Source organism: Lissotriton helveticus, chromosome 9 (genome assembly GCF_964261635.1).
Source record: "Lissotriton helveticus chromosome 9, aLisHel1.1, whole genome shotgun sequence".
Lineage (NCBI taxonomy): Eukaryota > Metazoa > Chordata > Amphibia > Caudata > Salamandridae > Lissotriton > Lissotriton helveticus.
In genome coordinates, this window is record NC_136070.1 from 637736141 (window position 1) to 637761191 (window position 25051).

General features: G+C 48.8%; 1 protein-coding gene across 1 annotated transcript in view; it reads right to left on the bottom strand.

Annotated features, from left to right (window-relative positions):
- The window catches only part of DRAP1 (DR1 associated protein 1), a 232081-nt gene that overhangs the window by 51096 nt on the left and 155934 nt on the right, over positions 1-25051 (bottom strand). Inside the window, exon 6 of the mRNA XM_078660703.1 lies at positions 20289-20368. Within this exon, the coding sequence (XP_078516829.1) occupies positions 20289-20368 (80 nt within the window). The remainder of the gene's footprint in view (positions 1-20288; positions 20369-25051) is intronic.

Below are 25051 nucleotides of genomic sequence, written 5' to 3' on the forward strand. Positions count from 1 at the left end.
CCACGATATCCATCACATTTGATAAATTGTGGTGTGACAGGTAATTCAGCAGTTCTATCCCCCTTTTACAAGAGTGCACGTGAATTGGATGGGCAGTGACCAGTTCATTTGCCCTAGTAAATCTTAGCATTAAAATCGCCACCCAAACAGATTCCAGCTAAATTGTGGGACTCAATTTGGCTTTGTAAATCCGAAACAAAGTTAAACAGATTAATAAAATTCATATTAGGTACAGTCAAAAAATCATTATTATAAAAATGTATAAAAACAAATTGAGGCCCCCCATGTGTATATCAGGGCTTAAAAGTTGTTGCTATTTGAGGTAAGAGTTTTAGTACTGCCACTTGAGGAGATATTGACCCAGATAGACAATCTGCCGGAAGGGCGACCTTGTTTGGGGACGGGTACAATAATATTAAAACATTCAAACCCTTCAAGATATAAATCTCTTGTTGCCCAAGTTTCTTGAAACATAGGATATCATATTTTTGGACCACACTGACCCAATCCTCAGAGCTTATTTTAGAAGCCAAGCCTGCAATATTCCAGCTTAGCACCTGCAAGTTTGGATTATGTAGTTTCAAAACATCATGTCCTAAGGAGTTGAGCATGGGTCTGGAGCGGGCAGGTTCAGCTAATGTTGAGATAGGCAGCAAGCTATCTAAGCCAGACAGAGCAGAGAACACGTGTGTTTTACCCGGAGTTCGGTTTATAGAAGAAGCCAAGGGGCAATGACCATATAAGAGTAGGTATGAATCTGTTAAGTTCCTGTGTCATCAATATCGATCTTACCTGTGCTGGTCGACGGAAATTGATGACAACAGTCTCCCTCAATGGGCACCATTATAATGTCGCTTATATTTGCCACCCTAAACCCTTTGTGTTTGACAAGCCAGTCAGTACTTTTATTTCGCAGTTGATCCCAAGACTCCGTCTAATACAATCACCTTTCTCAGTCGAAAAAGCAATCTGTGGGGTTGTTAGTCCCAAGGACAGTCGCCTCTCAATTAACTCAATCTCGGTGGTAACAATATGAACTGCTCTTTCCAACATGCTGTTTATGGAAGTGGAGGTACGGGTGCTTGGTAAGATGGTGCGTTTCCCCATGGCGTGATATATCCGCAATCGTAATTACAACACGTATGTTACTCACCGCAGGGAAGCTTGGAGAATGGAGCCTGTCAGAGGTGGCCCAGCCCGGCCTCCTCTGGGCGTAGACGGGCCCACCCTTGGGCCAGGCACCCCTGCGCGTGTCCCGCGCTGCGGGAGGTCGACAGTGTTCTTATTGCGCCTACGGGTGCGCGTGCAGCGTCACAGGAACAGGGCTGCTGGGAGATGTAGTTTAGCCGTTCCCCTCGCGGCACGTGTCAAACGATGTTGGCCGTGGTGTAAGTGTTCCCCTCACCGCAGCAATGGCGGTAAGACCCCATTTTAAAAAGGCATTCTCATGGCATAATGGTGCATTTCAGGGTACACCCAAACCTCTAGTGAGACTTTCAAACAACACTCATTGCAAAATTTGCAGAGCATTCAGTGGTCGATGCATATTATAGTATATAGTAAGAAACAAATCAGCCCCATTAAAACAAGTATTGATCCAAGATGGGTGTGATAAAGACAAATAAAACCATACTCAAGGGTTCTTTCCACAAAACCTTTTAAATCTTATAACTAGTGACCTCAATTGCCCTCAGTGGAATCATCTGTGATTTTGAATATGCTACTTACCAGTATGCATCTGTTCTTGGCATGTAGGGCTGCTAACATTCATATCTATTGCATAGATCGCCGTGGCTCCTCCCCTGGACTACAGTGCGCATGGGCATCGACTCCATCCCCAGATTGTTTTTAGCCATTGTGGCAGAGATGGAGTGAAATAGTGTAAAGGATGTCCATGCTAATGATTGAATGCAAGAGAGTATCTGCAGCCGCTACGGGCACCGGGGAGGAGGATGGGCGATATGAATGTTAGCAGCCCTACATGCCAAGAACAGATGCATACTGGTAAGTAGCATATTCAGTTCGAGGCATGTGGGCTGCTAAATTCATATCTATTGCATAGAATACATAGCAGTCCCTCCATTAACGGCGGTTGCCCGTGCCAGCTGCAGAAGTCTGAAAAAGTGTCTTGAGAACAGCCTGTCCTACAGCTGCTTGCTGCTTGGAATGCACATCGACACAGTAATGTTTGGTAAATGTGTGCGGTGTAGCCCACGTGGCTGCTCTACAAATGCCTTCCAAAGGAATGTTCCCTAGGAAAGCCATGGAGGCCCCCAACTTGCGTGTGGAGTGCGCCCTTGGGGGTATTGTTAAGGTATGTTTAGCTTTTTGATAACAGATTTGAATGCACTTAACAATCCATCTGGCTATTCCTGCTTTGGAAATAGGGTTGCCTTTGTGCTGTGCTGAGAAGGCAACAAAGAGTTGTTGTGTTTTCCTAAAGTGTTGTGTTCTGTCAATGTAGTACATCAACGCCCTCCTAACGTCCAATGTATGGAGCATTCTTTCCACTACTGTTTGAGGGTTTTGAAAGAATGCGGGCAGGTCAATAGTTTGGTTGATATGAAACTGTGACACCACCTTCGGAAGGAATTTTGGGTTAGTGCGTAGTACTACCCTGTTTGAATGAATTTGTATGAATGGCTCCTGGATTGTGAGCGCTTGCAGCTCACTAACACGCCTGAGCGATGTAATAGCAATGAGAAAAGCCACTTTCCATGTCAGGAACTGAATTTCGCAGGAGTGCAGTGGCTCAAACGGTGGGCCCATCAGCCTAGTGAGGACCACATTGAGGTTCCACACTGGAGCTGGTGGTGTTCTCGGAGGGATGACTCGTTTCAGTCCCTCCAGGAAGGCTTTAATGGCAGGCACTCTGAAGACAGAGAGATGTTGCCTGTTCTGGAGATAAGCCGCTATGGCGGATAAGTGTATCCGAATGGAAGCGTACGCTAGATTGCATTTGTAAAGATGTAACAAATAGCAGATGATGTTAGGAATGGATGCATCTAGCGGGTTGATATTGTTATCTGTACAGTAAATGACAAACCGCTTCCATTTTGCTGCATAGCAAGCTCTGGTAGTGGGCTTCCTTGCCTCCCGTATGATATCCATGCATTCAGGAGGCAGGTTGAGGTAGCCAAACTCTAGGACCTCAGGAGCCAGATCGCCAGGTTGAGCTGTTGCGGATCTGGATGCTGAATGTCGCCATGGTTCTGCGTCAAAAGGCTTGGAGATAGATGCAGCCTGTGATGCGGTACCACGGAAAGTTCTAGAAACGTGGTGTACCATGGTTGGCGTGCCCACGTTGGAGCAACCAGGATGAGTGTCATCGAGTGTTGCTTTAGCTTTCTTGCCACCAGCGGGATGAGAGGCGCTGGGGGAAAAGCGTACGCAAATCTGCCTGACCAGTTCATCCATATCGCATTCCCCTGCGATTCCGGGTGAGGGAACCTGGCGGCAAAGCTTTGGCATTTTGCGTTTTCCCTTGTGGCAAAGAGGTCTATCTCCGGATGACCCCACTGTTGGAAGTACGGGTGGAGTACTGATGGATGTATCTCCCACTCGTGCATTTGATGGCTGTACCTGCTGAGCAGATCCGCCATCTGATTGTCCTTGCCTGGGAGGTGTTCCGCCATGAGGAAGATGTTCCTCTGAATGGCCCACTTCCACATGCTCTGAGCCAGATGAGACAGCTGTGGAGAGTGAGTACCTCCCTGCTTTTGGATGTAGTACATGGCTGTCATGTTGTCCGTCCGGATCAACACGACCTTGTTGCACAGATGTACTTTGAAGGACTTGAGCGCCATGAAGATCGCCATCAATTCCAGGTAGTTGATGTGCAACTTCTGTTGCTGCGTTGACCACAGTCCCTGCACCATGTAGTGGAGCACATGAGCTCCCCACCCTTGGAGAGATGCGTCCGTTGTTAGGGTAATCTGTGGCACAGGCTCCTGGAACGGTCGTCCCTTGCAAAGGTTGTGTGGAGTCCACCAATGCAGAGAGTTGTATGCCCGACCGGTCACCAACACTAGGTCTGTCAGTTGTCCCCGAGCCTGTGTCCACTGATTTGCCAAGCATTCTTGGAGCGGGCGCATGTGCAACCTTGCGTGCGGGACTATGAAGATGCAGGAGGCCATCATGCCTATCAACTGCATGAACACTCTCGCTGGTAGTGAGTGTTGCGGCCTGAACCTCTGGATCAGCGACTGAATGTTGTCGATCCTGACCGGGTTGGGCTGAGCCATAGCGGTTAGGGTATTTATTGTCGCGCCCAGATACTGCCGCACATGGGCCGGTTGAAGGTGCGACTTTGGGTAGTTTAGCGAGAACCCCAGACTGTGAAGGAGGCGAATGGTATGGGACATGTCTGCGGCGCACTGTTGTTCTGACTTCGCTTGAACGAGCCAGTCGTCTAGGTAAGGGTAGACATGTATGTTCTGCCTCCTGAGGTGCGCCGCAACTGTCGCCAGACACTTTGTAAACACTCTGGGGGCAGTGGTTACTCCGAAGGGTAGGACTTTGAACTGATAGTGCCTGCTTTGGATGGTGAACCTGAGGTATTTTCTGTGGGATGGGTGGAGTGGTATGTGAAAATAAGCATCCTTGAGGTCCAAGGTTGCTAGGAAGTCCCCTTGGTTGAGCAGGGGAAGAATCTGCTGCAGTGTAAGCATGTGAAAGTGTTCTGACAGTATATACAGGTTGAGGGGGCGTAGATCCAGAATGGGTCTGAGAGATCCGTCCTTCTTTGGGATAAGGAAGTACAGGGAATAGACCCCTGTGCCTTCCTCCTCCACTGGTACGAGCTCGATTGCGCCTTTTTGCAGCATCACCACTACTTCCTGCTGCAATAAGTGCAAGTGCTCTGCCGACATAGGACGTTGTTTTGGGGGAATGTTGGGTGGAGTGGATGTTAACTCCAAACAATAACCGTACTGGATAAGCTGTTTTACCCACCTGTCTGTGGTGATGGATGTCCAGACTGGCAGGAACTGCTGGAGTCTCCCCCCGACAGGTGTTGTATGGTCGGGGGGCAGTGACAGAGAGTCACGGTTTGTTGGCGGCAGAGGAACGGGAGTTGTTATTTCCTCTGCCTCTGCCCTTGGCACTATTACCTCTGTAACCCCCTCTACCCTGCTTAGGGTATGAGGATTGTGCGCCACCCTTTGTGAATTGTGTCTGTTGACCCAAGTGACCTCTGGTAACACCACGTGCACCTGATCGACGAAAAGTGCTCCCCCTGAACTGTTGAGACTGAAGCGCCCCCATGGACTTAGCTGTCTCATTGTCCTTTTTAATTTTCTCGAGGGTGGTGTCAACATCTGGGCCAAACAGTCTGTCAGGATTAACGGGCTGGTTGAGTATTGTTGTTTGAATGTCAGGTTTAAATCCCGATATGCGAAGCCATGCTTGTCGCCTTAACATGACGCTAGTGTTAATTTCCCTAGCCGCTGTATCAGCCACATCAAGTGCGCACTTTATTGCAGCGTTTGAGATAAGCTTTCCCTCTTGTATGAGCAGTTCGGCTCCCTCCTTAAACTGATCAGGTAGGTGTTGAAGGAGCTGTTCTAGGGTGTCATAATGCGCCCTATCATATCGTGCCAATAGTGCCTGTGTGTTTGATATACGCCAGATATTGGCAGCCTGCGCAGCCACCCTTTTGCCCGATGCCTCAAGCACTTTCGACTCCTTGTCTGGGGGAGGAGCTTCACCCGTCGTTTGGGAGTTCGCCCTCTTTCGGGCATTGGCGACGACCAACGAGTCCAGAGGCAACTGTCCCCGAATATATGCAGGGTCCCCAGGTACTGGTCTGTATTTCTTTTCGATACGTGGGTTCACCACTCTCGCCCTGGTAGGTTCCTTAAAGATCTCTGGGGCATGCTTAAGGACACCTTTCAGCATAGGAAGTATCTTAACTGTTCTTTCTGAGACAGAAAAAGTGTCAAACAAGAAATCTTCTTCCACTGGATCAGCATGCATGTCCACATTATGATTTGCAGCTGCCCGCTCTATTAAGGCATTGAATGCCGCTGAATCCTCAGTTGGGGATGTACGTGCACCAAAAACCTGTGGGTCCTGTACCACCTGATGGCCTCCCTGGTCACCAGTGTCGTCATATGAGTCCTGTTGCACATCAGGGTCATTGTTGTCCGGGAAATTGTACTGGTCATCCTGGTCATCATCCTCTCCCCCTGACTGGTTGGGTGAAGGTGACGGGCTCCTCCTTGGAGTAGGCTGAACAGGGTCCACAAGGGCAGGAACGTCATGTGCTGGCCTTTTCTTTTTTAGTGGAGTGACATAGGATTGCAATGGTTGGGAAGTGATCTTTCTTTTATAGAGGGTCAATTTCCCTGTTTCTGCATCGATATAATGCTCAGATTGTTCTTCTGAGGCTTGATGTCGATCCAATCGGCCACCTTGTGCCGAAGGTTCTGACGTTTCAGAGCTCTTTGGCACCGATTTGGGTGCAAATGCCTTCGGTGCCACCTTCGGCGGCAGTGTGTACAGAAGCTTGGTCGAAGTTTTCGCAGGTGCGTCCAGTTGTTTTGGACCCGACGGCGTAAGAGTTGTTGACGTCGAAGCCTTCTCCCGAATACGCTTGAGGGAGTCAGCGACCTGCTTTGGGAAGGAAGCAAAGGGTTCGGTAACCGATGCCTCATGTCCGGTACCATCGGAGGCCTTTGGCGTGGAAGCGGAGGCCGCCGACGAATGTTCGGCAGCGACGGTCCGTGCCTCCGTCATAGGCTTAGGCGCCGATGGCGGTGCTTTAGATTTATTGTCTTTGTGCCGATGCGTAGTGCCTCCGGACTCCGTGTCGTGGGCCTGTGCAGACTTTGGTTCGACGGCTTTAGTGGATATTGTTGTCGTAACCTTGCCCGACCCATGATGGACGACCGTCTTCGAGGACGGGTCCTTGGGCACCTTCTGCGGCGCTGTTGACTCGACAGCCTTCTTCGACTTCGGAGGGCCTGAGGGCGACGGAGTCGATGGGGGAGCAGGTTTCGTGATTTGTGATGGGACGTCGGCCATCTTAGGTGTTGTCGAAGCTGTAGGTTTCGGTTTAGTTTTCGATGGGACGGCGGCCATCTTAGGTGTGGTCGATTCCGAAGGTTTCGGTTTCGATACGCGCAATGGCGTCTTCGCTGTAGTGTCCGTGGCCGGGTCAGAAGGCGGGGCCGGGGATAGCGGTGCAGGGTCGTGGGTAAGGCCGAGTGGCGATCCCGTGACCTGAGCCTGAATCATGTAACTTTCGGGGCATAGCTCTTCCTCCGAGCTATCTTCCGCGGCCCCATAAACTTCTTAGTCGTCCCCTACCTCCTCGACGTATTCAAGGTCTTGGCCTAGTCCTTCGACATCTTCCTCGGGATCGGCCTCGACCTCCGTCGACGGTGGTGAAATCTGAAGATGATGGCTGCGGCCGTCTTCTGCGGGGTCGGCGAATATGTCGTCGGGTGCCGGAGCCGCTCGCCGGGCCTCGAGGCGCGCCGCGCGCCGAAGCTTGAGCGTTTTCTTGGACCTGAATTTTGAGCAGGCCATGCAGTTGTCCTCGTTGTGGTCCGGCGAGAGGCATTTGTTACAGACTGGATGCACGTCGATATGTGGGTACTTGGACCCACAGACGGGGCAGAACTTGAACGGACTCCGTTCCATGGAAAGATCGTCAGGGTCTTGCTGCGACGAGAGGGCCTCGATGTCCGAAGAGTTACTCGACTCCGCAGAATTCCGACTCGAAGAGTGGGATGATGCTCGAGACCGCACGCTAACAATACCGACGCAGGTAACGAAGGCATTTTGGCCTTAAGAAGTAGGTTTTTTCGATTCCGACAAGGAGACGTCGAAATCACATCCGAACCCAATGGCGGAAAAAAACAATCTGGGGATGGAGTCGATGCCCATGCGCACTGTAGTCCAGGGGAGGAGCCGCGGCGATCTATGCAATAGATATGAATTTAGCAGCCCACATGCCTCGAACACTTATATATAACCTAACAAATGCCACAATCTCAAAAGTCCCAGCAACTAGAAGGCCTCATCAATGGGCAACAAATGCCCAATGTGTAATGGTGACCACAGACCACATTTCTCTAAACATTAAAGCTTCATTGTAGCACTTGTCATGAAAAACAGCAGTCTCAGAGGCTATTATATGAGCATGTAGAGACGCCAGCAGTCAATGAACTTTCTACCATTGTCCAGGCAAAAAAGGTAGTGTTGAAAACACACCCTCCTTTTTGCCCAAAGCAGTTTCTGTGTTTCATCAGACTATTTCTTTCTACACCAGCAGAGATCTCTCCATTTTAGAGGTTTTCATACACACCACAAAAGGTTTAAGGAACTCTAGCCAACTCTTATTCAAACATTGTTCCACATTGTGAGAAGTTGGCCTGATGTGCAGTGGTCACTATTCTAGTGATCACTATATATCAGTCCAAACAACCCTTATTGATGATTGGTTGTAAGTCAACCTTATAGACCAGCTATCCTAGTAGCATGGATACGAGCAGTCTAAGGCTAAGACTCTAGAGGGCGTGTTAAGCCAGCTGTTTTACCATCACATTACCCCTTGAACACCCAGTGAAAGGACACCACACAAGTGTTATGAAAATAAACAATGTATTTATTAGAATCACAACAACCCTGTACTCTTTATGAGGACAGGGTGCTAAGCACACAACAAAACTCTTATGAAAATACTTAAGTTAGCACGTTACACACAAATGCCCGAGGGGCACGAAAAACCATATACTCTAAAAGTGGAATGCGAATTACTAGCAGGTAAGTAACGATTCTCAGAGGCTTTGGGATCGCTAGGACTGGACTACTGAACCTTTAGATTACTAGCAGGAGGCCTAGGGAACTCGGGTGCAGAGTGTGCACTCTCACGCGGGATGCGGGACAAAGTCTATGGAAGCTAGAATTCACAAAGTTAGTGTTCACGGGCGAACCCGACCTGATAGGGAGAAAACGACAGTGGATCCTGACCCTTGGATAGTGAGGCTATGCTGGGGCACCGAAATGCCGAAGTTACCTAGCCCAGGGGCTGCAGCTGCATAGGTCTGAAAAGACGTCGGGAATCCTCGTGCCGGACCAGGAGCCTGGAAGAAGGAAGTTGCTGGCAGGCGACCAGTGAAGAAAAGTTCGATGGATCCAAGCCTGGATCAAGGAAGAAGAAAACCTGAAAGCAGAGGGGACCAAGTTCTTGAATCACTAGCCAGTGATTAAGTGGGCACCAGGATGGCACCGGGCGAAGTCACCGCAGTCAGGTGAGTGGGCGCTGCTGGGCTCTGCAGTCTCTCGGACCAGGAGGCGTTGTCGGCGACCAGGATGGAGGTGCGAGCTGTCCCACGAAGGTTCTTGCTGTCGACGTCGCTGGACCCAGGATTGGGCAACAAGTCTTGGCAAATGCAAGGCCCACGCGGTGGACCTAAAATGGCGTCTTAGCCGGACCAGGAGGGTCCAGGGTACTTCTCCGATGGAGGGAAGCAAGGGCCAGTCTGGAGCAACCAGACTACCAGCAGTGTTGTCGTCGGGCGTCGTTCGGAAGGCCACAAGCCAGCGGGCTAGTAGCCAAACAACGCGGTGAGCAGCAAAAAGCAGAAGGGCCCCACGCCGATCGTGGAGATGCTGGGGGGCTGCTCTTCGGTGCTGGAGCTGCTCAGGGTGGGGGCTTCTCGGACCCCAAAGCACTCACCAGGAATTTACTCGGTGGGCTTGCTGTGCAGAAGTCGTGCAGTCTTGGCGATGGCCGGTCCCTCGAGGTCTCGTCGCACCCACGGTTCTCAGCTGTGCTGTAGAGGTGGGTAGAGGTCAGAGGTGCCAGGGAAGCCGGGTCTCGTCGAGCTGGGCAGTCGGATTCCGGAGGAAGGACGTGCAGCAGACCGCAGTGTTCTTGGATGGTGCCTGCGGATGCAGGGTGACTACTCCTTAGCCACAAGGGAGAACCTTGAGGAAGAAATCGTGAAGTCCTTTCGTGGAAAGTGGTATCTTGATTCCAAAGATGATCTGATTTGGAAGGGGGCCAGTCCCTACCTTTATCTGGGAAAAGGGGGCTGGCACGCGACTAAGTCCTGCCCTATGGGTGGGACCAGGAGGGGGGTGGTTACACCCCTCTCCTTTGGCGGGTTTTCCCCAGGCCAGGGGCTGGAGTGCCCCTGGAACTGGTTTCAGCCGGCCTATGCACAGTGAGCACCGGGGTGCCACTTGCAGCCACCTTCCTCTGTAGCCCTGCCTACCTGGAATACACAAAACCCTGTCTGGGACGGTGCTGGCACCGCCCCTGGCAGGAAACCCTTTGTCCTTGCCTCCTGCTCTGGGAGGACTCCCAGCAGCAGGAGGGCAGACTAGTGTCTCGGTGGCAGCATCCATTTTGTGGAGCTGAGGCTATGTCTGACTTTAACCGGGGTTAGGGGTTACATACATGTCGTGTCCCTCTAGAAGGGTGGAATGCTAACCCCGTCGCCAGAATTGGCGAGGGGTTAGTATTCCAATTCGTATGACACCTTACTCGACATGTTTTGATAAAGCGATACCAGAGTTGGCATATAACCGCGAGGATTATAATGCACTTAAGAGTATATGGTATGCGATATCGTGGAAACGGCTAAGGGATGGATCCCGAAAGCCGCAGACAGGCTCAGCTCATGCCAGAGCACCATCTCACACGATTCCAAGCACTCTGCCTTCAGGATTGTTAAGGCCTGCCATAGGAGTGACTGATAGGAGATCTGTGTGTCCATTTTAGGGTTAGATATAGGTATACTATATCTAAAGCAAAGGGTGAGTACACCACCTTGCCCCAGCTGTCGTGCAGCCAGTTGTGTCAGTTTAGTTAGTCAGCCCAGGGGTGGCATAATACATGCTTCAGCCCCTGGGAGACTTCTGGGTACACCTCAGCCCTGGGTACAGGGACTTGGAGAGGGCCCAGTGCCAATTCAGTACTTGAGTACAATTTGGATAGAGAGAACAGCTAGGCTGTGGGTCTGATTAGCAGGCCCACAGCCAGGGAAAGTCGTAAACCAGTGCAGCAAAAAGCAAAAATCTGGGTGATCATAGGATTGCAGACCCTACTCTCCTACATGACCCCCCCCCCCCCCCAAACTTTGGGACAATAAACTAACCTTGACCAGGTGAGTCTTCTTGCTCTAAGTGGAAATTCCTGGAGAGCCCATCAGCATTGCTGTGATCAGTACCAGGTCTATGCTCCACTGTAAAATCCATCCCCTGTAGGGAAATGGACCACCTAAGCAGTTTGGGGTTTTCACCCTTCATCTGATTTAGCCACAAGAGGGGCTTATGGTCTGTCTGAATGGTGAAGTGAGTGCCAAACAAGTAGGCCCTCAGCTTCTTCAGGGCCCAGACCACAGCAAAGGCCTCCCTCTCAATAGCTGACCAATTTTTCTCTCTGGGTGTCAACCTCCTACTAATGAAAGCAATAGGCTGGGTATACAGCAGTTAGCACGCATTTTTTACAACGCGGTACTGTTACCACGCTACTTTTACCACGCAAGTCGTTACCACGACTTGCGCTGGGGGGCGCTCCAGGATAGTAAATAGTTTAATTTACTATCCAACTCCTTCCCTAGAGTCCACGGGGACTGGAGTTGGAATAGTAAATAAAAAAATGTACTATCCAGCGCCCCTCCACGCAAGTCGTGGTAACGACTTGCGTGGTAAAAGTAGCGTTGTAACGGTACGCGTTGTAAAAGTACGCGTGGTACTGTCATACATCCTATAGGCTGATCATTACCATCAAAATTCAGTTGAGACAGAACAGCCCCCACACCCAACTCAGAAGCATCTGTTTGGACAATGAATGGCTTGGAGTAATCTGGACTCTTTAGGATAGGTGCTGTGCACATGGCCTGCTTTAGGTCATTGAATGCTTTCTGACAGCTTGCTGTCCACTGAACTTTCTTTGGCATCTTTTTGCTTGTCAGGTCATTAAGAGGGGTCACTATGGACCCATAATTTCTGACAAACTTCCTATAGTACCCAGTCAGGCCCAAGAAAGCTCGAACCTGAGTCTGGGTGATTGGAGGAGTCCAGTCCTTGATGGCCTGTATCTTACTCTCCAGTGGCTGAACCTGGCCTCCACCTACAAGGTGGCCCAGGTATATAACCTGTGTCTGCCCTATCTGGCACTTTGTGGCCTTGATAGTGAGGCCTGCCTTTTGCAGGGCCTCTAACACTTTCCTCAGGTGGACCAGGTGATCCTCCCAGGTGGAGCTAAAGACAGCAATATCGTCTAGATATGCTGCACAGAAGTCATCCAGCCCAGTGAGGACTTGATTCACCAACCTTTGGAAGGTGGCAGGTGCATTTTTCAGTCCAAAGGGCATTACCACAAATTGATAATGCCCTCCAGGGGTAGAAAATGCTGTCTTGGGCTTGGCCTCCTCAGCTAACCTGATTTGCCAATACCCAGCTGTCAAATCAAATGTACTTAAGAAGTTGGCAGAAGCCAATTTATCTATAAGTTCATCTGCTCTTGGTATTGGGTGGGCATCAGTCTTAGTGACTGCATTGAGGCCTCTGTAGTCTACGCAAAACCTCATCTCTTTCTTACCACCCTGGGTGTGAGGCTTTGGCACTAGAACTACTGGGCTAGCCCAAGGGCTATCTGAGGGCTCAATGACTCCCAGCTCCAACATTTTCTGCACTTCAGTTTTGATGCAGTCTCTAACATGATCAGGCTGTCTGTAGATTTTACTCTTGACAGGCAGACTGTCCCCAGTGTCAACATCATGGGTACACCAATCAGTTTGGCTGGGTGTCAAAGAGAACATATGTCTGAAGGATTGCAGGACTTGCCTGCAATCCTGTTGTTGATGTTCAGTGAGGCTGCCACAAAAGACAACACCATCAACTGATCCATCATCAGGATTCTGAGTGAGCAGGTCTGGGAGAGGGTCACTCTCTTCCTCCTGTCCCTCATCTGTGGCCATGAGCAAGCTCATGTCCTTCCTGTCAACATATGCTTTGAGCCTGTTAACATGGAGCACTCTGAGAGGGCTCCTGGGAGTTCCAAGGTCCACCAAGTAGGTAACCTCTCCCTTTTGCTCAATGATGGTGTGGGGCCCAGACCATTTGTCTTTCAGAGCTGCTGGGGCCACTGGCTCCAGCACCCACACCTTCTGTCCTGGCTGGTACACAGTCAGAACAGCCTTTTGGTCATGCCAAGCTTTTTGAAGTTCTTGGCTGGCCTCAAGGTTTTTAGATGCCTTTTCCATATACTCAGCTATCCTGGAGCGGAGACCAAGTACATAGTCCACTATGTTGGTTGCAGGCTTTTTGAGAGGTCTCTCCCATCCTTCCTTCACCAAACACAGGGGTCCTCTTACAGGATGCCCATACAGAAGCTCAAAAGGGCTGTAGCCAACCCCCTTCTGTGGGACCTCTCTGTAAGCAAACAAGAGGCAGGGGATCAGGACATCCCATCTTCTCCTAAGAGTTTCAGGTAGCCCATGAATCATCCCTTTGAGGGTCCTGTTGAATCTCTCAACAAGCCCATTGCATTGTGGGTGGTAGGGTGTGGTGAACTTGTAGTTCACACCACACTCCTTCCACATTGCAGTCAGATATCCTGACATGAAGTTTGTACCTCTGTCAGAAACAACCTCCTTAGGGAAGCCCACTCTGGAGAACACTCCAACTAGGGCCCTTGCCACTACAGGTGCTGTAGTGGTCCTAAGTGGAATAGCTTCAGGATACCTGGTGGCATGATCCACTACCACCAGTATAAACTTGTGCCCTGATGCTGTCTGGGGTTCCATTGGACCAACAATGTCAATCCCCACTCTTTCAAAGGGAACCCCCACCACAGGTAGTGGTATGAGGGGGGCCTTTGTTGTGCCACCTGACTTACCCCTGGCTTGGCAAGTGACACAGGAGCGACAAAACTCCTTGGTATTCTCATTCATATGGGGCCAGTGAAAGTGTGTGACAAGCCTGTCCCAAGTCTTTGTCTGACCTAAATGACCTGCAAGGGGAATCTCATGGGCCAAGGTGAGAAGGAAACCTCTCAGAGACAAGGGGATGACCAGCCTCCTGGTTGCACCAGGCTTGGGGTCTCTTGACTCAGAGTACAGGAGTCCATCTTCCCAGTATACCCTGTGGGCACCTGTGGCATTCCCTGCAGCCTCAGCAGCAGCCTGCTGTCTGAGGGGTTCAAGGGAAAGGCAGCTCAACTGTTCCTTCCCCAGGTCTGCTCTGGAGGGTCCCCCTGAGCCCAGAAACTCAACTTGATCAAGTTCAAGCTCTTTAGGCTCAGTTTCCCTCAGCTCTTCCAGATCAGCCTCCTCAGAGACTTGATCCTCAACCTGGGGCAAGGGGGAAGGCAAAGCCTTACCCTTACTGCTCTTCTTCTTGGAAGGGGTCTGGTCCATAATTTCAGGATCCAGCACCTGTTCAGTGGGGCATCTTCTGGCCTGTGACCTAGTCACAGCAAGCACATGTGCTGGCAAGCCTAACATCTCCATGTGAGTCCTCTGCTCCACTTCTGACCATTGTGATGACTCCAAATCATTGCCCAACAAACAATCAACTGGGAGGTCTGAACTGACTACAACTTTCTTTTGTCCCTTCACTCCACCCCAGGAGAAAGCCACAATTGCCACACTATGACTAGTAGTGACATTGCTGGCATTGGTCACCAGGAAATCAGTACCTGGCATGATCTGTCCAGGGTCCACAAAGTTAGGTGTCACCATGGTGACACTGGCACAAGTGTCCCTATAGGCCTGAGCCATTTTGCCATTAATCAAAGGCGTCTGCCTGTATTTGCCCAAAGTATTGGGACTTATCTCAGGGGTTATATCCATATCCCCTGTACAGACAAGGACAGCCTGAGTGAGTGTGCCAACTAAGTTGTCAGACCCCTCAGTTCCCAAGGTTAACCCAACTAATGCCTTGGGAGGTACACTACCACTACTGACTGTACTAGGGGGTGCAGTTGCCTTAGGGGCTGTAGTGGCAGGAGTTTGTCCTCCTCTTTTGGTGCACTCACTAAACCAGTGAGATTTACTTTTGCAGTACTGGCACCACCTTTTTGACTGGCCTTCTTGAGTCTTCTTCTTCTGGGAAGCCTGACCCCCACCCTCTTTGGTTTGTTGGGGACCTGGTGAAGACTTCTGGTCATTTTGTTCACTCTTTGCATTACCCTTCTGGTCTGCTTTCTTCTGACCACCCTGGTTCTGGTTCTGGTTCTGCTTGATCCTTGTCCTGACCCATTTGTCTGCCTTCTTTCCCAATTCTTGGGGAGAGGTCAGATCTGAATCAACAAGGTGCTGGTGCAACAACTGGTTCTGACAATTGTTTAAAATGTGTTCTCTCATCATAAGATTATACAATCCTGTGTAATCTGTAACCTTGCTACCCAGCAACCAGCCCTCCAAAGCCTTAGTGGCACTATCCACAAAGTCAGACCAGTCCTGAGACTGAGTTTTCTGGGTGTCTCTGAACAGCAACCTGTACTGCTCAGTGGTTAAACCAAACCCATCAATCAGTGCATTTTTCAGGACCTGGTAATCATTAGCATCCTCCACTCTTGTAGTGAGGAGCTTATCTCTACCTTTGCCATCAAAGGAGAGCCACAGTATAGCTGCCCACTGACTTCGGGAATGCACTGCACAGTGCAGGCCCTCTCCAAAGCAGCCATCCATTTCTGGATATCATCCCCTTGCTTAAAGGGGGGCACTATTTTAGTCAGGTGTTTAGTATCTAAACCCTTCTCTCTATCTCTTGGGAGATTGCTGCCACCAGTGGGAGCTAACCCACTCATCTGCTGCTCTCTTGCCAAGGCAAGCTTCTCTTTGGCCAGGGCAATTTCTTCCCTTTCAATCCTCAGAGTAGCCTGTCTCATCCTAGCTTCATGCTCCATTCTCTGAGGGGAAGTCAATCTCCTCTGGGGAGAGTTCCTTCTCCTCTGAGAAGAGGCATTAGAGTGCAGAGATCTATTGCAGTCCCTAGAAAGAGATCTATCTCTCCTAACTCCAAGGTTAGGCCTACTTAGGGTCAGTACTGGGGGTCCCCCAGATCCTAGCCCAAGCAAGTCTAAGTTGGCCCTAGTTAGCCTTCTGACTACCTCAAGACCTTTGTCTACCTCGTCCCCAGAGAGTTCCCCTTGATCCTCCTCCTCAACTGCAGTAGCAATGTTGGGGAGATCTGGATCCTCAGAGGTTCCCTCTAAGGCTGGCATGTTCTCATGTAACTGAGAAAGCTTTCTGGCATCATATGTCTCTAAGAGACCTATCAGAAAGGGAGTGGTGGGGTTAGACCCCTGCTTCAGTTTCCTGGAGACACAGATTTGTCTCATCTCCTGAAAACTGAGAGCTGCATATCTTGAAGTGACCTGTGGAGGGTCAACACTGACCAGGGGAGTCTCAGTAGATTCTCCCTGGGTAGACATGCTTTTCTAGTGAGGTGTAAGTGGTGCACTTACCTACACTATATGTTTGCCTACTGATCCCTTGCTAGAGTTGTAGTTTAGGGTGTGCTAGGCCATAGGAGCTACAACAGCTGGTTCAGTAGAACTCAGAGTATTCTAAGCTAAGTTATATGTACCTTTAGTACTTATGTGATGTTTCACAAGATATTCTTAGGGCATGTGTGGTAAAACAACAGCAAGCTCAAATCCCAACCGCTGCTCACCAATGTGAGAAGTTGGCCTGATGTGCAGTGGTCACTATTCTAGTGATCACTATATATCAGTCCAAACAACCCTTATTGATGATTGGTTGTAAGTCAACCTTATAGACCAGCTATCCTAGTAGCATGGATACGAGCAGTCTAAGGCTAAGACTCTAGAGGGCGTGTTAAGCCAGCTGTTTTACCATCACATTACCCCTTGAACACCCAGTGAAAGGACACCACACAAGTGTTATGAAAATAAACAATGTATTTATTAGAATCACAACAACCCTGTACTCTTTATGAGGACAGGGTGCTAAGCACACAACAAAACTCTTATGAAAATACTTAAGTTAGCACGTTATACACAAATGCCCGAGGGGCACGAAAAACCATATACTCTAAAAGTGGAATGCGAATTACTAGCAGGTAAGTAACGATTCTCAGAGGCTTTGGGATCGCTAGGACTGGACTACTGAACCTTTAGATTACTAGCAGGAGGCCTAGGGAACTCGGGTGCAGAGTGTGCACTCTCACGCGGGATGCGGGACAAAGTCTATGGAAGGTAGAATTCACAAAGTTAGTGTTCACGGGCGAACCCGACCTGATAGGGAGAAAACGACAGTGGATCCTGACCCTTGGATAGTGAGGCTATGCTGGGGCACCGAAATGCCGAAGTTACCTAGCCCAGGGGCTGCAGCTGCATAGGTCTGAAAAGACGTCGGGAATCCTCGTGCCGGACCAGGAGCCTGGAAGAAGGAAGTTGCTGGCAGGCGACCAGTGAAGAAAAGTTCGATGGATCCAAGCCTGGATCAAGGAAGAAGAAAACCTGAAAGCAGAGGGGACCAAGTTCTTGAATCACTAGCCAGTGATTAAGTGGGCACCAGGATGGCACCGGGCGAAGTCACCGCAGTCAGGTGAGTGGGCGCTGCTGGGCTCTGCAGTCTCTCGGACCAGGAGGCGTTGTCGGCGACCAGGATGGAGGTGCGAGCTGTCCCACGAAGGTTCTTGCTGTCGACGTCGCTGGACCCAGGATTGGGCAACAAGTCTTGGCAAATGCAAGGCCCACGCGGTGGACCTAAAATGGCGTCTTAGCCGGACCAGGAGGGTCCAGGGTACTTCTCCGATGGAGGGAAGCAAGGGCCAGTCTGGAGCAACCAGACTACCAGCAGTGTTGTCGTCGGGCGTCGTTCGGAAGGCCACAAGCCAGCGGGCTAGTAGCCAAACAACGCGGTGAGCAGCAAAAAGCAGAAGGGCCCCACGCCGATCGTGGAGATGCTGGGGGGCTGCTCTTCGGTGCTGGAGCTGCTCAGGGTGGGGGCTTCTCGGACCCCAAAGCACTCACCAGGAATTTACTCGGTGGGCTTGCTGTGCAGAAGTCGTGCAGTCTTGGCGATGGCCGGTCCCTCGAGGTCTCGTCGCACCCACGGTTCTCAGCTGTGCTGTAGAGGTGGGTAGAGGTCAGAGGTGCCAGGGAAGCCGGGTCTCGTCGAGCTGGGCAGTCGGATTCCGGAGGAAGGACGTGCAGCAGACCGCAGTGTTCTTGGATGGTGCCTGCGGATGCAGGGTGACTACTCCTTAGCCACAAGGGAGAATCTTGAGGAAGAAATCGTGAAGTCCTTTCGTGGAAAGTGGTATCTTGATTCCAAAGATGATCTGATTTGGAAGGGGGCCAGTCCCTACCTTTATCTGGGAAAAGGGGGCTGGCACGCGACTAAGTCCTGCCCTATGGGTGGGACCAGGAGGGGGGTAGTTACACCCCTCTCCTTTGGCGGGCTTTCCCCAGGCCAGGGGCTGGAGTGCCCCTGGAACTGGTTTCAGCCGGCCTATGCACAGTGAGCACCGGGGTGCCACTTGCAGTCACCTTCCTCTGTAGCCCTGCCTACCTGGAATACACAAAACCCTGTCTGGGACGGTGCTGGCACCGCCCCTGGCAGGAAACCCTTTGTCCTTGCCTCCTGCTCTGGGAGGACTCCCAGCAGCAGGAGGGCAGACTTGTGTCTCGGTGGCAGCATCCATTTTGTGGAGCTGAGGCTATGTCTGACTTTAACCGGGGTTAGGGGTTACATACATGTCGTGTCCCTCTAGAAGGGTGGAATGCTAACCCCGTCGCCAGAATTGGCGAGGGGTTAGTATTCCAATTCGTATGACACCTTACTCGACATGTTTTGATAAAGCGATACCAGAGTTGGCATATAACCGCGAGGATTATAATGCACTTAAGAGTATATGGTATGCGATATCGTGGAAACGGCTAAGGGATGGATCCCGAAAGCCGCAGACAGGCTCAGCTCATGCCAGAGCACCATCTCACACGATTCCAAGCACTCTGCCTTCAGGATTGTTAAGGCCTGCCATAGGAGTGACTGATAGGAGATCTGTGTGTCCATTTTAGGGTTAGATATAGGTATACTATATCTAAAGCAAAGGGTGAGTACACCACCTTGCCCCAGCTGTCGTGCAGCCAGTTGTGTCAGTTTAGTTAGTCAGCCCAGGGGTGGCATAATACATGCTTCAGCCCCTGGGAGACTTCTGGGTACACCTCAGCCCTGGGTACAGGGACTTGGAGAGGGCCCAGTGCCAATTCAGTACTTGAGTACAATTTGGATAGAGAGAACAGCTAGGCTGTGGGTCTGATTAGCAGGCCCACAGCCAGGGAAAGTCGTAAACCAGTGCAGCAAAAAGCAAAAATCTGGGTGATCATAGGATTGCAGACCCTACTCTCCTACACACATCTCAAAATACGGTCTAGCTTTATGTTATCAATTAAATAATAAGCAGATGCTAGGCAAACAAAAAGATGGTTAAACAAGAGAAAAAGCAGCTTCAGCTGACTGGTTGTGGTTTATGTCTCTGTCATATCATAGGTGCTACCAGGTCTGTTCACACTTCCACATGGCACTATTGTCTAGATTCAGCTAATTGTAAGAAGAAAACATGATGGGTCGAGTAGCTCTGAAGCACTTCTTGGGCTAATGATCATCTACGATCAATTCATCTTTTGTTTTACCATCCTATGGTGATGTTTCAGTGAAGGTAGGGTTTCTTGTTATTCTATTCGCCTGTCGGACTGTCAAGAAGATCCAATGGTGCAGAAGGAATATGTTCTTGCCTGTAGCCCTGTTTCATTCAGCATTGAGGTATTCTTCATTGAATCCATACCCAAAATACCACCAACCTACCCAGCAAATCAGCTAATCCTATAAGTTGTGCTTGGGCACAACTGCCAATGCACTACATGCTAGGATTTGAAAGCCACTGACAACTTGAGGGAACAGTCCCTGATGTTCACTTCCTTATGGATGATGCCTATCTTGCTATATTGTTAATACCTTCAGGTTTTTGGCCATTTCATTTAGCAGTTGGGTTAATGATTAGGCTGCAATGACCTGATGAAACCTTTTTTTGTTAAGTGGGTGAGAAAACACAGGAAAAAAATATAACTTTTTCTCTGCATTTGTATAATGGCAGATTTACTCAATTAGAAATGCATTTATGTAAATAAAGTGTTCAGGAGCCATACACAAGCAGAAGTATTGTCCTTATAATTATGAAATAAGATCCTATGATGGAGATCACAACTTTTCGTTTGTAACCGCTGCTCACTTCATCTACACCAACACATGTAGAAGCCCTTTCTACAAAGAATTACAGGTGCTGCTTACCTCTGAAACCTGGCTGTCTGTTGGTTTGCAGGCAGCTGTTGTGTTTCGTCCTCATCTTCCGTTTCACTGTCATCCGTCTCCTAAGTGAGGAAAAACAATTATGGAATGTCAGCTGGATGACATGGTCAAATGAAACGGATGTTGGTGAAATTGAGGTCCTTAAAAAAGCAGACAATTCTATAACTTGGCTTACATGAAACAGACATAGCCTTATGTGCACACATTGGATGAGTTAACAATATACCTGTGATGTAGTTAAGGTTAAGTTGGTGTTTGGTACTTTGAGTTTGCCTAGTCCAAAACATAGGGGTACAGCAAATTAAAAAGGTCCTCTTGAACATAAGGTGCTTGAGCAAACCAACGATGGTTCAGATGAAAGCAGAATCTACCTGGAGGTTTCGGAGTAGAGGAGTCCAGACTAGTCAGTGAACAAACCGACTCCCTGCAGACACGACAACTTAAGGGTAAGGGAGTTTCTCTTCTCTCTAATTTATGCAGCAGTCGCTGAGTGGGCCTTGATGGACAGATAATTCAAGAGTTCATCTAGTAAATGTCAAAAGTATTGAAGAACTTCTTATACTGAGGCTAAGAATGATGCAATGATCATGGAAGACCCCATGCAATGAATGTTACTTACCTTTAGAAACAACATTTCTGGGTCAAATGCACATCTTAAGCACTATCCCTTCCAGGCTTTGAACTGCTCTGGAAAAGCTTTTCTCTAGCAATAGCTCTTGCGCGCAGCCAGGTAAAGCCATGCTGTTCCAACAGCGACATTGCTTCCACATGCCAACAACACTAGAGTTTAGCAAGTGCCAAAAGGCATGCTGGCATAACTTTCTTAATTTATTGCGAGCCCTATCAAGGTGTGTGTGTGAAGAAACCAAGAGAACAAAAATAGCAACAAATACACTTAACACGTTTGCATACCCTGAGATCTAATTATAGCACTGAACTCCTCTGAGGAGGAGGAAAGGCCATGATGAATCTGTAGCAAGGGTATGTGTCTACCATAAGGATTATGTTACTTACCCAATAAGCATCTTTTCTTGCCATGTGGAGCTGTAGATTCACATGCTTTGCATACTCCTGCCAAGTCTTTCCCAGTCACTAGGTAAGGTGACTCCTCCTTTCGATGATAGTGTGCATGGGCATCAACTCCATTGTTAGATTGTTTTCCAGAAAGAGGGTGAGAATGGAGTGAGTGAGTGTAGTACAGAGATGTCCATGCGTATGTAATTAATGAACCAGCAACAACTAAAGGTGCCCGAGCGCATGTGAATGCACAGCTCTAGGTGCCAAGAACAGATGCTTACTGGGAAAGTAACAATCTGTTTGAGGCATGTGTGCTGTAGATACACATGCTTTGCATAGACTATATAGCTGCATTCTCCCAAAACGGTGGCTAACCGGTAGATGCTGCAGTTGTTTGAAAAAGTGTCTTTAGCACTGCTTGCCCTACATTGGTTAGTTGAAGTGCCAACACATCCACACAATAGTGCTTGGTAAATGTGTGTGGAGCGGAGCATGTTGCTGCCTTACAAATGTCAGCTAAAGGGATGTTACCTAAAAAGGCCACAGGCGCTCCTATTTTACGAGTAAAATGTGCTCTAGGAGGAATAGATAAAGTTCCTTTAGCTTTAGCATAACAATCTTGAATGCATTTAACAATCCATCTTGAAATACCAGATTTCGAAATAGGATTGCCTTTCTGAGGTGTAGCAAATTTAACAAACAGTTGTTTTGTCTTACGAAAATCTTTTGTCCTTTCAATATAGTACAATATTGCTCTTATGACAGTGTGTGAAGACCTTTTTCTGCTACATAATCAGGCTGAGGGAAGAAACCAGGTATCTCAATTGACTGGTTGATATGAAAAGCAGAAACCACTTTTGGAAGGAAATTTGAGTTGGTGCGAATAACTACTATATCTTTATGAAGCTGAAAGAAGGGTTCTTCTAAGGTTAATGCTTGTAGCTCACCAACTCTCCTCAATGAATGATAGCAACGATGAAGGCAACCTCCCATAAAGTCCACATTTGTAAAGCGCACAATCACCCGTAAGGGTCTCTAGGCGCTGGGGGCCGTCGGGAAGATTAAGCGAGCTATTGCCCAGAGTCACATGGTGCTGGGCTAACCTGCCGCCGGAGCCGGGGATCGAACCGTGGTCCCCAGATTCCAGCGTCAGTCGCCCTGGCCGCGGCGCCACACCTCTTCCAGTTGAGAGAAACTATAACGGAAAGTTGTGTGTGTGGCTCAAAGGGTAGACCCAGGAGTCTTATACACACAATGTTCAGATTCCAAACTGGTGCAGGAGGTACCCTGGGTGGTATTACTCTTAAGGCAGTGCATAAAGGGTTTAATTAAATGAAACTTGAACAAAGATAAATGATGCCAGTTATGCAAATATGTTGCTACTGCTGCAAGATGTAATCTAATGGATGTGTAGGCTAGACCGGCACACAGTAGATGCAAAAGGTAACAAATAATATTTTGGATAGAGACATGTAGTGGATTAATACTGTGGATGTTACAATATACAACAAATCTTTTCCATTTTGCTGCCAACATACTCAGGCAAGCTTTCTAGCTTCCTTAAGAATAGTCATACAGTCTGGTCGCAAATTTAAGTATCCAAACTATGACTTCAGGAGCCAAATCGCTAGATTGAGCTCCTTGGTGTTTGAGTGTTTGACTTATCCATGGTCTGAGTGAGAAGGATGGAATTAAGATGCACCTTTTGATATGCAACTACTGATAGTTCCAAGAGTGTGGTGACACGGTAGACGGGCCCAAGTGGGAGCTACTAGAATCAGTGTAAGGGATGTTTGCCTGAGCCTTCGTACCAGAAATGGAAGGAGAGGAAGAGGCGGAAAAGCGGAAACAAATATCCCTGACCAATTCATCTATAGGGCATTGCCGTTGAATAGAGGGTGTGGGACCCTGGAGGCGAAGTTTGGGCATTTTGAGTTGTCCACTGTAGCGAACAGATCTATTTGTGGGAATCCCCTTTGTTGAAAGTATGGAAAGAGAACTTGAGGATGAAGTTCCCACTCATGTATTTGTTGCCGCATCCAGCTGAGGAGGTCAGCAATTTGATTTTTCAGCTTTGAGTGCTAGATACACAGCTAGAAGCTCCAGATAGTTGATTTGAAGACTTTTGTACTTGTCGTCCCATAGACCCTGAATTGTTAAATTGTGGAGATGGGCACCCCAACCTGTGAGAGATAAGTCTGCTGTTAGCACAATCTGTGGAACAGGGTTGATGAAGGGCTGCCCTTTTGATAAATGTGTGTTTCACCACTGCAGAGAGCAATCAGTGCGGCTGTCTACCAACACTAGATAGGTTACTTGACCCTGAGGCTGGTTCCACTGACATGCTAAGCATTCTTGTAGAAGACGCATGTGTAACCTTGCATGAGGCACTATTGCAATGCATAATGACATCATTCCTAATAGCTGCATGGAATTCCTGACTGCGAAGTATTGATTGGTCTGACACAGTAGTAGCAGAGTTTGAATATTTCAAATTCTGGCTGCATTGGGAGAGGCTAGAGCTAAGCAAGTGTTTAGAGTCACTCCCTAATAGGACTGCATTTGTGAAGGCTGAAGATGAGACCTCTGCGCATTGACCATGAAACCCAATTGGCAGAGTAGGTCTAATGTACTCGGAGTGTGTTGTTAACACTTTTGGTGTGTGCTGGCTTTGATGAGCCAGTCGTCTAGGTATGGGAAGACATGAATCTGTTGTCTTCTGAGATGAGCTGCCAATACTGCTAGACATTTTTTGAACACTCTGGGAGCAGTAGTTACTCCGAATGGGAATACTTTGAACAAACAGTTTTTTCCTGCGATCATAAATCTGAGATATTTGCGATGTGCTGGGTGAACCGGAATGTGAAAGTATGCGTCGTAAGTCAAGTGTGGACATAAAATTGCCTTGCTGTAGGAAGCACTTGTTGAAGCGTAACCATGTGGAAATGTTCTGACAGTACATACAGATTTAAAATCCTTCGGTCCAAAATTGGTCTTAAGGATCTATGCTTTTTGGGGATTAAAAAGTAGAGAATAAACCCCTGAACCTTGGTGCTGTAATGGAACTGGTTCTATGGCTCATTTTGTTAAAAGAACCTGAACGTCTTGTTCGAGGAGCTGCAGGTGCTCTGACGAGAGTTTGTGAGTGTGAAGTGGAATATTGGGAGGATTTCTGGTGAGCTCCAGGAAATAACCATGTCAGATCATGTCTAGTATCCATTTATCCGACTTTATGAATTGCCAAATGGGGGAGAAATTGTTGAAGTCTTCCCTCAACAAGTGTTAAATGATATAGGGAAGTGTAGGCAAGTCACTGTTTATTGGGGGAAGGAGAGTTATGCATTGGCGTGCTCTTACACCTACCCTTGAAATGGTTTCCTCAGTACCCTCCTCTATAGAAGCATCTAGAGGAAGAGGGCTGTATGTTTGACTTGTATGAGGGAGCATTAGGGTCTGAGGATGTACTTTTGGAGCCTCCCCTATAAAATGAGCAGTGAAAGGAGCCTCTCTTTGATGGGGACTGAAGTGCCCCCATGGATTTCGCCACATCTGTGTCTTTCTTCATCTTTTCTAAGGCCTCATCTACTTGAGGTCCAAAAAGATGTTGCTTGTCAAAAGGGGTATATAAAATAGACTGCTGGACCAACGTTGAAAATCTGACTTCTAAGCCAAGCATGTCGATGTAGGAGATTGCTGGTGGTATCTCTCCTCGCTGCAGTGTCAACAGC